Below are 12428 nucleotides of genomic sequence, written 5' to 3' on the forward strand. Positions count from 1 at the left end.
TCCTTCAACATCGATATCCATGCTTGAGAGAGGGTTCCTATCCTTTCTTAGTATTCTACATGTTTCAACATTTGTCCTTAACATCAATCTCCCTTCCCTATTGCACCTACCTTGGCATTGCATGATCATCATCATCTTTGTAAAATGACACTTGGACAAGTAAACAATGTTCCCATGAGATCGTCCAAGTGGCACCTTGATGTATGTGTATTCTTATCGTGTAGCATTACTCTATGCATCTCCTTGGGCAAAGCATCTCTGAGCAAATCCTGAGTTGTTTCCACTAGCAATTATTTTACCACCTTCCCACCACACCTCCATACTTCTTTACCTCTTCTCCCTATTCCTTCATCCAAACACACACAAATGATCAAGATAGCTTGTCTCTTTTGTGATGTGGATCTAACAACCCTTTTATTCTCCCTCTCATGCATGGTTACCTAATAGAACGAAAACTCTATTTAAAACAATCAACCAAAAAAAAAAAACAAAAACAAAAACAAAAAAGTTCAATGTGGTTCCATCCGCCTTTGCAAATCCTAGCAGGCCACTAGGCAACCAACAAACACCCTTTATCCAATGCATTGGCCTCTCTGGGGTGATTATTTGAACTCCCTTGTAAGATAACCATCGACTCTATAGTCTTGGTAGGCCATTAGGCAGCCAACATGCACTCTTCGTCCAATGCTCTGACTATTTTGGAGTGGGATGCCTTGGGGTAAAAATAGGCTTCAGCTTTTCTTTTAGTCCCTTTCTTGTTGCAATTTTAAACCTATGAGGGGGTGTTGAGCTTAAAATGCATTATTACAAAGTGATTAGCTCTCTTTTAGACAACCCCAAAACAAGTTATTACCAAAACTTTCATTAAAAAAGAAGTGTGTTCCTAAAGAGTTTTTGTGTCCCATAAGCAAAACCCTAACTTGGAAGGATCCTTCTACATCTAAAAATAGAGAAGCTACCCACCATTCAACCTATCCTTGTCTTGCAAGTTGCCACCCTGTTCCCTCATCAACAGCCTGTATTTACAGCCTATGCAAGCCACCCTACATCACCACACCCTTTCCCAGTTGTCACTTGTGTCCTAATTGTTTCCAACAACCAATGATCAATTTTCAGCACATTCGGAAGGTGCACTCCTACATTTTACCAAATCCAATCTCCAAACTATTCCCTTTTGGTTATCCGCCTACTGCCCTTCCATTCTCCTCTCGTGGACGTCACACTCTGACTACTCTCATTGCTTTGCCTTTGAGCATCTTGTATACTCTTTTTGTCATTTACAACATTGACTTGTTCTCTTGACTATTCTCTTTCTTCTCCGTTGTAGTGCTTGTATTTTTGCGTTTTGTGTGTGTGTGTGTGTGTTTTTTTTGCGTTTATTGCCTTATTGCCTAAGTTATTGTGTTTTAGTCATGTTCATACATTTTGTGTTTTCTCATTGCAAACCCTAGCATATCTCCACACATGTGGCTATGATAGAATGTGTTGTTGAAAGTTGGCAAAAACTGCCCAAAGAAACACAATCCCAACAAAGCATCATCAAGCCTACACTCATATAATTATGTTGATTTTACTTTTTGAATTGTGTGTGCTTGTTACATTTTCTTTTAAATGTATTTTGGCTGACTCGTAAGCCTTAGAGATGGCTGCTCTAAAGAGCAGCTTGTGCATTCATATAACAAGTCTGCATCATGCACACATGGTAAGTATTCTAATACTTTAGGTGTGTAGTAAAACATTAAACAGATTTTGCAGAATGACAAATTTCCTTATCCCTAAGGAGCTGAGTTGAATGCAACATTGCTCTTGTTTCTTTTAAATATCAGCACTTGGCTAGTGAAACAGGATACGTCTAAAGAGTGAATTGCATTGGATTAGAATACAAACGATCCTCTATTTTTAGATCTCCTGATAATGCAAACGCATGTTCCATGGGGCAACTACAAGAAAAGTGATGGAGAGTCCAGCAGCTATTCAATTTTCCTACATATATGCAAGTGCTATGTTGGGCAATGGTGAACCAAAGGCACATCCTTGCATGTAGCTTGTAGGTGCAATGCATGTGTGTGTGATAATCTGATTGCCAGACTAAGTGTATCAGCCCTCTCCATCTAGTGGATGTCCAGCCCTTCCCAACTGCTGCCACGTCATCACCACCCCTCTAACTGCTGACTGCCTCTACCACTTATTCCTGTGTTTACACCTCCTACTGCTAGGTGACAGGTTGCTGCACACCTCCTTCGACTCAGACAGACTTCACAACTGCTGCAACAACTAATTTGGCCTTTCCAGCAGCCACCCTAACCAGATTTGGGGCAAACATGGCTGCATTTTGATTTAGATAAGCTTCTTCTGCTGCCGCCTATAGTTCTTGGAGGTCTCCGTCAGCCCATCTCAGCTCTAACCAACAGTTACAGCCCTGAGGATCCATCTCCAGTGGACATCACCCTCCAACTGCTCCTTCAGCCTACTCCCATGAGAGTCATCAGCTGTTAGACAGCTCTGCCTTTGAGCATCTTGTACGCTCATTCATTCATTTACAGCATTCATTCATTTACTTCCGAGTTATCTTTCTTGCCTGTTTGCGTTTTAGCGTTTTTGCATGAGTTATTGTGTTTTAGTGGTGTTCATATATTCTGTGTTCTCTCCATGCAACCCTGGTATATATTGACACCTCTCTCCAATGGTGCAGCCTCTCTGTCTTAAGTACCTGGTTGAAGAGAAGTGGCTGCATCCACTTCTCTTCAACTGCGGCTGGGTCAATCTAGTGAAGTCCTGCTGAAACTAATCTCCATGCTCATATATTAGTCTGATTCCATTCAAGCCTTCTGGGCCACCTTGTCTCTGTTTCAGTCTGATTTCCAGTTATGCGTCTGATTCTGTTAAGCTGTGAAGTCAGCAATAAATACTCTCCAGCTTGTGACACAAGGTTAGTAGATTATCGAAACTACAACATGGTAACTGGTGGAGAAACATTAGGGGATGCCCATATGCTGTGAGACTTGTCAAAAACTGGGATAAAGTATTGGCTGTTGTCACATTGTCTGGCAAAAAAACCACAAGGAAATGCATGTGCTCAGAAGCATTCGTTGGAGCAGGTCCTTTCACTTGCTCAATAGAAGGCCAATCGTTTGATGGTCATGCTTTACCTTTTCCAAAGGGTAATCAAATTTTGGGTTATAAATGCATAATAAGTCTACATCCAGGGAAACTGACCCAAGGATTATAGTCTGCACCTCTGCTCAATTCATTCAATCAATCAACGGTGATAATAAACAAATAATGAGGTCTAGTACTTTGTTATATTTTCCTTAAGCGAGGTCCTTATGTGTGTATTATCTCTTTAATCACTTCAGCTCTTATGCTGCATCTAAGACCATATTTCAGTATCAATGAGGAAAGATACCACAATGATTGGCTGCTTAAGTTGATGAAAGGCATACAATGATTTCCATGCCTTGTTCAAACAAATGCTTAAGTTGATGAAAGGCATACCATGATTTCCATGCCTTGTTCAAACAAAACTGAACCAGAGTGTCTCTATATCACATCATGAGAAGTTTGTCACCCCTCATCTTGTTTCAGGCCTTGCTATGTGCATAGACACTGGGTTTCATATGATTTGGTTCTCAATGAAGTATGAACATGAACATTTTCTTAGAACTCTAGGATGGTCACTTAGATCCATGCAGTTTTGTGTTCAAAGAGACTGGTAAGTTTGCCCACATCTAGTGCTTGCAGTAAAGGTTCTTTTCCAATCCATTCAAACATGAGAACGCTCAGTTTCAAAACAGCTATGCAATTATGCAACTTGCATAAAATGATATATCTGAAGTATGGGTACTTTTCAAGCCTAAGGTGGTATCACAGATATACATATAACAGACTTGCACTTGTCATTCCATAATATCTAATAACAATGCTAAATCGTCTGTATTACATTTGAAGTCACTAATCCTTCTAAGGTAAAGATGCATAATGCTTAGGTTACTTACTTCAACTTGTTAAGTCCTACAATTTGTATGCAAAATATGGCAAACTTAGTATTTCAAGGAAGCAACAGTTGTAAGCATTCATACTAAATTAACAAATGTACAAACCTTCATGTTCAGCTGTTGTAAGTTAGGATAATTAAAAAACAAGTGCCGATAGGCTTCTGATTTGTGGAGTATCAAGTCAATCAGAACAATCTACATAAAAAAACAAGCCATCAACAAAACAATTCCAAAAGTGGTTGCATATCACACTAGTTGCTGCTTTTAAAAGGACCAAGTGAGATTGAAGGAAAGACATGCAAATGACTGGCAGTGACTTCTTGCCTCTAATATTGGCTTCTCAATAGTTGCTATAAGCATCCTTTCTATTTTGGAGTAAGGCTATGTACATATAAATCAATATTAGATGTAATGTGACAGTAATAAGATCTAGTGTATTACTTATAACCATGTGAGAATTTTAGCCTCCAAGAACATTTAAGGAATTCAATGCCAAATTTGTTATCTTCTACATTCGTAACATATCAAGGATACTTGCTTTTGATTGTGTTCGTACATCCTTTTGTCTGATCTTGACGAGGTGTCATTAAACTACCTTCTTTTCTTTCAGGGGAAAAAAGTACTTGCCGGTTTCTTTTATGTTTTGGTACTCAATATACAGCAGTAAAATACTAAGGCCAATTGAGCAGCAACTTATGTTCTCTTGTCAACATTGTTAATATTCTTGGGCATCATTAATCACAATTTCAAGTTTAGATCAGCTTGCTGTAAGTTTGGTGAAAGCATACAGTAACAGAATTAATGATAATCATCCACAGATTTTCCAAAACAGACTTCAATACCATCATTTCACACTCCACGTATTCATCAGCTACACACTTGCATTTTGCCTGCAAATCCAATGAAAAACCAATTTTCTGTTAACTGCCGCCTTACATAAAAATATTGCTTCTGGGCTTAGCATGATGTTGTGGTTTTGGAAGATTGAAACACTAAACTATATCATAGAAATAACTGAAAGACGCAAAACAACCACAAACATAATCAACTATGTTTTGCAAGAAATGGTATGGTAAACATAGAAAACAAAGTGTATGACAATGCAGAAAACACAATCTGTAAATGCTGAATGATAATGTAGATGATACAACAGGGGGCCTCAAACCTGTCTCTAGGACTGGGGCAGAGGTGTTTGGAGGAGGTGTCAAGAGTGTATCGTACTCAAATGGATCCCAAAACAAAGCTGCAGCAGTCCACAATGTCTGAAGATAATGATAGCTGATGATGACAGCAAAAACACAGATCTAGCTGTAATCTGAAGCAAGGGGTGATGAGGTTCACACTCCATAAGGTTCTAAAGGCTGGACAGCCGACTGTGACCACATATTCTAGAATTTTGTCAGGACAACTGGCTCAAAAAGTTCTACGAAAAGGAATCGCTATCATTGCCACTCCAATCCCTTACTATGTGAGAGTGCATAACGAAAGCAAAGAAGAGAAAACCATACAAATTTGCAAAAGAGAAAAGAAGGAACACTAATGTGAAACTGCCCTGAACACTAATACAAGGCTACACACAATCAGCCCCTGCACCCTGCAGAGTGCATCAGTGAGAACACAAGGCTGATGGCAAAAGATCTGACTAGGGAAGATGAGTGAGAACGATGATGGCTGGAATCAAGGATATGTGGGTGCATAGAGTGGGGTAGGAAAATGACCAAGAACACTCCAACCTGCTGCAATACCAAATGAGGACGTCCAACCAGCTCAAAATGGGCTGACTTTAGGCTACAGAAAAATGCCCACCTGCCCACATGGCATAAGTGGCAAATACACTCCACTAAGATCAATGTGCACCGTAAACAGCTTAAGTGAGTTGGTGGATGAAATGGAGAAGAAACTCTAATCTCCACCTAATGAGGCTGAAACGAAAAAGATTGGAACGCAAGAATGACTGGCAAACTGTAACAATGGCAGAGCTCCCAAAGTCCAAGCCTCAAAATTTGGACCTAATGTGTTGTTGATCCCAAGTCAGCAACCAAACAAGGATTAGGGTTTGCATGCATGCATCAGTGTTGTTGGATGGTTGTGGATGCGAAGAAATGATGAATCATGTACAACGATGATACAATGGAGCCTCAAGTTTCCTTGTCTCTAGAACTGGTACTAAGGAGAGGAGAGTCCATTCAATGAGACCAATCAAGGCTTGGAGATGACTGCACTGTCCAAACTAAGTAGACCACTATACCTAGAAGGAGAATGCTCTATGGAGAGAGTAAAATGCAATCCTACGAGCAAGGAGGGTGTGAAAGAAGACACCCAATCATGATGGACAGAAATATGGGAGCAAAACACAATGCTCAATGTGAAGACATGCTAGCATTTGCACTGAGAAAACACAAAATATATAAACACCACTAAAAAATAATAACCCAAACAAAAATACAAAAATGCAAGAACACAAAACAGAGAAGAAGGAACTCTGAAAGGAACTGAATGAATGAATGTGCTCTACAAAATGCTGAAAGGCAAAGCTGTCTAACAACCAATCACTCTCATGAGCAGGCTGAGGGAGGTGTTGGAGCGTGATGTCCATTGGAGATGGTCCCAATGTATTGTAACCACCAGTCAAAGCTGTAGGAGTGGGCATACCGCAATAACACACGTTGTAGGAGTGCCTCCGACAAACTATGACCTCCAAGAGCAGTACAACAACTAGACAACTGATGAGATTTGTAAATGGAGCTATCCACATGGCCAGAGAACAGGGAGAACAGACTTAGTAGGACTCAAATTTCTCATCTAAACCTCCAGTGACACCCACTTCATCATGGTCATCCAATCTTACATTTGATCTAGCTCCACCTATATCTCACAATCCACGATCAAGTGCTCGATATGAGCAATGACAATTGGAGTGCAAGAGAAAAAGAGGAAAGAACAAATGCGGGCATTCAATTTGTCCAATCGTCATTGCTCGATATGAGCAATGATGATTGGAGTGCAAGAGAGAAAGAGGAAAGAACAAATGCGGGCATTCAATTTGTCCAATGTGCATATACCTTCATCAACTCAGCTTTGTCATTTACAGAAAGCTTGGAGGCATCACGGACTGTAGGACAATCTATTGCCTCAATCACAAGCTCTGCCAAATCATAAGATCCCAAGATGGCAAGCATCATTACGAGCGCCAAATTCGGTAATTCTCCCCATCAAGCTTTTGATTTGAAGGAAGAGCCGGCAACACAAGGACCTTGTGGTCCATAATAGCCTGAGACTCCGCGTCAATTTCAATCAACATAGTAAATGGAATGACCTGCACAAAAACAAGGACATCCCCCTTTGACTCCGTTCACGGTGCTGATGCCTAGTAGGGCTTCTTCTGCTCGTCGTCAAAGAGTTTCACCCCCCGGAGGTGATGAAAACTCAAAATCTACAACAAGGCTGAAAATGGAGCCTTTCCTCCTCCACCAACAGCAAGGACCTACAAAAAACAGCAACTTCAATCCTTCTACGCAATGTACCTGTTCACCTGAGTCTCCATAGGCTCTAGAAGCTGTTGGGAATAAAGGGCCATGGTGCCTTTTATATGTGCACGGGTGTAAACACAACCCTAGCACATCTGTACTTTCATATATATATATATATATAAACCTAAAGAGGTACACTCGTCGTTGTACCCAAAAATATGTCGTGCTCTCTCTCTCTCTCTCTCTCTATATATATATATATAAACCTAAAGAGGTACACTCGTCGTTGTACCCAAAAATATGTCGTGCTCTCTCTCTCTCTCTCTCTCTCTCTCTCTCTCTCTCTCTCTCTCTCTCTCGTGAGAAAGCATTGCGTGTCTCAATCCTCGCGCTCTCTGTCATAACAAACTGGTATCAGAGCTGATGGTCCACGCAGGTAGCCGCAACATTGACAGTCATAGGTAGTAGTCATCAACTGCAGTCGACAGTCACAGTCGGTGCACAAGCACTAGTTATGGGCAGCGATAGTAGTCAGGCCCAAGTGGCTAACAGGTAGCACAGGCAGGCATTAGACGGTGGTTAGCTGGACGAGACCTGCACCTAGCGCGACAAACGACAGGACTAACGAAGGCCAGGTGGTGGCCGACAAGATACGGAGGCCACGCGACTAACGGGCTGCAGACAACACGCTCCAGGCAACACGGCAAACTGGATTTGACGGGCTGCGACTAGATGAGACAGCGCGAGACAGACCGGACAGGCTTCAACGGGTCATCATGAACCTGACAGGTCAACAGACCCACGTCAAGTCACGCAAAGATTTTTTTTTCCTTTGATAAAAAATCAAATCTCCCTCTAAATCCTTTCAGCCATCACTTACTCTTGGCAGACGTTCGTGCGTGTAAGCACAGTTCAAGATTTTGGGCAAATTTGTGCCAGAAATTTGGGGATTTGTCCAAATTTGATGCGAGTAAGACACAACACTGATATTTGTCTCAAAAATTGCAAGGATTTGTGGCATTTTATCTCCGACATTTAGGGCTTTTCATGTAGTCTAATTTCTTGCTTTCAAAAGCAACTGGTCGACCTTCTTGTAATAAGACCGCGCCTATCGCTTTATCACTGGCAACCTTAAGTTTTTGAAAACTTTCATTTTGGTCTGTTCCCCAATTAAAGCTCTTCCCTTTCCCTTTAAGTTGGTCTGTCATTGGAACAGCTATTTTGGCATAATCTCGAATGAATCTACGATAAAATCCAAATAAACTTAGGAAGATCTGCAGCTCTTCCAGGTTCCTTGGAGATAGCCATTCAATAATTGCCCTTACTTTTTCTGGATCCATCTTGATTCCCTCTTTCGAGATAATAATATTTGACCTCTTGTGCGAAGAATTCACATTTAGTTTTCTTCGCATAAAGGAAATGTGTTCTTAACAATTGGAATACTAATCGTAAGTGTTCCAAATGTTCTTCTTTTGATTTACTTTATCAAGATATCATCCAAGAAGACTACTACAAAATGTCCTAGATAGGGCCGTAACACACTATTCATCAGCTTCATAAAAGTAGCTGGTACATTAGTGAGGCCAAAAGGCATCACCAAAAAATCATAATGCCCATATCTAGTACGAAATGCTGTCTTAGGAACATCCTGTGCCTTAATTCTTACTTGGTGATAGCCTGATCTTAAGCCTATTTTTGTGAAGAATTTTGCCCCTTGTAATTGATCAAAAAGATCTTCCATTCTGGGCATAGGAAATTTATTCTTCATTGTTATCTTATTAAGTGCTCTATAATCAACACAAAGTCGTATAGAACCGTCTTTTTTCTTTACCAATAAAATTAGCGAAGCCCAAGGTGAATTGCTGGGTTGTATAAACCCTTTATCAAGGTAATCCTTAATTTGTCTTTCAATTTCTTGGTACTGTGTTTCACTTAACTTATAAGGTGGTTTAGAAATAGGGTGTGTATCTCTATCTGTGTTAATTGGGTGATTTACATCACCCCTATTTGGTGGAAGGCCACTTGGTAAATCAAAAGGAAACACATCTTTAAATTCATCTAACAAACCACTTAATTCATTACTTACATTCAACTAACAAACATAAGAAAATTGTTGCTTTATATTACAGAAAGTAAAAGTGTTTTGTAGAGGAAGAGACCATAACATATATACCTCACAAGCTTTCTTCTTTATCAGCTTCTGAACTTTAGTGGAACACAACAAAGGGTTATCAGATACTTCATGTTCACCTTGAATCACAAAAGTCTTACTATCCCTTTCAAATTCCAATGTATTATGATGATAACTACGTTTTAAGGATGGTTCCAATCCCCATAGCCACTCCCTCCCTAAAGCAATATCAGCTCTTTCCATATTCATAATTTGGAAATCAAGTTTATCTTTATATCCTTGGATCTCAACTTCCAAATTGGATACCATTGTATCCCATATTTTATTATCCTGACCTTGCATCATACGAACAACATATTGATGCCCACTCTTTTGTTGGGAAAGTTTCAATTTTTTGACAAGTGCATAGTTTATGAAATTGTGGGTAGCAGAGTCATCAATCGTGACTTTAACCCTCTTTCCAGCTATCAATCCATGCACTCTAACTAAATCATGTGGCCCAAAGGTAGGCTGTCACATAGAAGTTGACATATAACACCTGTGTTGTACATCCTTGTGCAAGACCTCTAAAGATTTATACTTTTCATGCCCCTTTAATTACAGGGTCTGCACTACATGGATTTGTTTTTCTTTTCCCTTGCCTTTGTCCTTATCCTTTCCTTTATCTTCCCCCTTTTTCCTTTGAGGGCAATTCCAAGCAGCATGGTTAGGGGATAGGCAATTGAAACGCAGCCTTTCTTTTTTGGCCTTATCAAAATCACCTTGACTTAACTTTGGCCTTACATATTGTTTCTTTTCAAAGGGTTGTTTCTTGCCCTTAAGAAATGGCATTTTCCTTTTAAATTTGCCTACAAATTTTGAGGTTTCAAATTCCTTAGTCTTGGGCTCCGTATCAGTGAGACTAGTGAGTATACCTGGGCGCGTACTATCTTCATTGATTAATGCAAATTTAATTGCCTCTTCAAACGCCTTAGGTGAACTCCTTTTCACTTCCTTTTTACAGGCCTTATCGAGTCCCCTAATGAATCCTCTTATCTTTTGAAATTCATCTATTCTTTCCAATTTGAGGATTATCTCACGATATTCCTCCAGATATGTCAGCAAGGGTGTTCCCTTTTGTCTGACATAATCCCAATCTTCCCAATTTCTTTCCATTTCATTTTCAGGAAGGAATTCTTTCAAAAAGACCGATTCAAATTGAGCCTAAGTTTCAGGTATTTTATTTACCTCCTTTTATATGCCTTTGGTCCCAAAGTTAAACTGACCTCCAGCGCTTGGAGATGTGGTGGAGTATTTTTAAGTTTGTGCAAATCCTCCCATTTTTGGAGAAAATTAAAGATAGTGTCTTTATTTCTGTCTTTTTCCTCCCCGTGAAACTGAGGGGGTTTCATATCTTTTAACACTGGGTTATCCCTCAGCTTTTGGTGGGGTTCCCTAGGATCTCGTATAGTCACATCTAAATCTTTCGGTGAAGATGGAATATCCGAGGTTTCTAGCTTATTTTTATCCCTTTCTGTAGCCAAACTTCTGGCTACAGCCCATCAATGGCGCAGCTAGTAGCCAAACTTCTAACGATGGCCCATCAAGGGCGCAGCTAGTAGCCAAACTTCTGACGATGGCCCATCTGTTCATGAATTCAAATGGTAAGAGTGACGTTATTTTTCACCTCCCAACCTCGCTTAGAAGAGTGATGGCTCCTCTCCCTAGTTCTGTCTGCCAGCCGTCCACTTCAGGTGAGTCCTACTAATCTTAGACTCACTCTCTAGACTCCCCTTGACCCCGTTCGGGTGCCCAAGGCCCCCCCCGGACGGTCATCCCTCGCGCCTGTCTCCCATAAGTTACATTTAGTAATGTAACACACCCACCACCCATAAAACCTCTCCCTCATATTGGATTTCCAAAATCATAAATCTGCCTCGATGGTCCTGAGACATCAAGGATAGTTGGAATGAAGATCTGACGGCCAACATTACTCCAAATTTATGTGGAACACGACCACTAAAGAAGACAGAATAGTCCTTATATACATAAGATAATCCTACCAAAGCATACTGTTTATGCTCCACAACACAAAGAACATCCCAATTGCCAGCTAACACAACTTTCCACAACCGATACTACTTATTGCCCGAAGAGATACCTTTAACATTCCATAAAGCAATTCTCATGATGGATCACAAAAAAGGAAGCTACTAAGTCCCCACTTTCCCTTTCCCTTTTACATCAACTGCTTTGGCTACCTGAAATCTTTCCATCTCACTTTGAATCACATCAACCAGATCTGCCCTTTGCAAACTAGCAATCAATGTACGAGAAGAAAATTGTTGTTGGTGGGCACGGAAAACTTCCCGAGGAGGCACCATCCTCCCTCACGAATCAAAGTGCAGAGCAGTATCAAAAACCCTTTTTTCATTCGCACCAACTGCAAATTGAGGTTTCATATAGAATCCCCTACCTCGGCATTGAAACGTCCTAAGTGATAGTCTGGGGAGCTCAGTGAACAAGAGTAGACCAAAGCTCTTGTCTAGCATTACAGCAAACCATTGTAACCCAGGAATTATCCTGAGGAGACAAGTTGTGGCCCATCGAAAGCAATGCATGCTGAATACCAGCTTGAGAAGCAACCTTCTTTCCATCTACTTGTCCCTGCTAGACAATCTGCTCAAGAACAGCTTCAAGCTACTGAACCATCTGCTGGAGAAGATGATCATGCATATCCAAATCACAATCCATAGACGGCTGCATTACCTCCTGGCTTCTATCACATTCTAAAATGAAATGTCCCAATTGTCCACATCTGAAACAGTGTCCAGCAAATGTGCCCCATTTCAG

The 12428-nt window shown here is 40.6% G+C and overlaps 1 protein-coding gene across 5 annotated transcripts in view; it reads right to left on the minus strand.

The window, feature by feature from the left end:
- Positions 1-12428, minus strand: part of LOC148033668 (protein ARV 2-like) — an 87118-nt gene that overhangs the window by 38113 nt on the left and 36577 nt on the right. For 2 of the 5 annotated variants that reach the window (XM_087681590.1, XM_087681591.1), the window contains 3 exons: positions 4838-4885; positions 4320-4376; positions 4101-4190 (listed from right to left, as the gene is read on the minus strand). In XM_087681590.1, coding sequence (XP_087537716.1) covers positions 4101-4190; positions 4320-4376; positions 4838-4885 — 195 coding nt within the window. The remainder of the gene's footprint in view (positions 1-4100; positions 4191-4319; positions 4377-4837; positions 4886-12428) is intronic. The other 3 variants (XM_087681592.1, XM_087681593.1, XM_087681594.1) reach the window with 3 other exon arrangements.

The sequence above is a fragment of the Lygodium microphyllum genome, chromosome 7 (assembly GCF_053477565.2).
Source record: "Lygodium microphyllum isolate KBCC chromosome 7, Lygodium_microphyllum_v1.1.10, whole genome shotgun sequence".
NCBI lineage: Eukaryota > Viridiplantae > Streptophyta > Polypodiopsida > Schizaeales > Lygodiaceae > Lygodium > Lygodium microphyllum.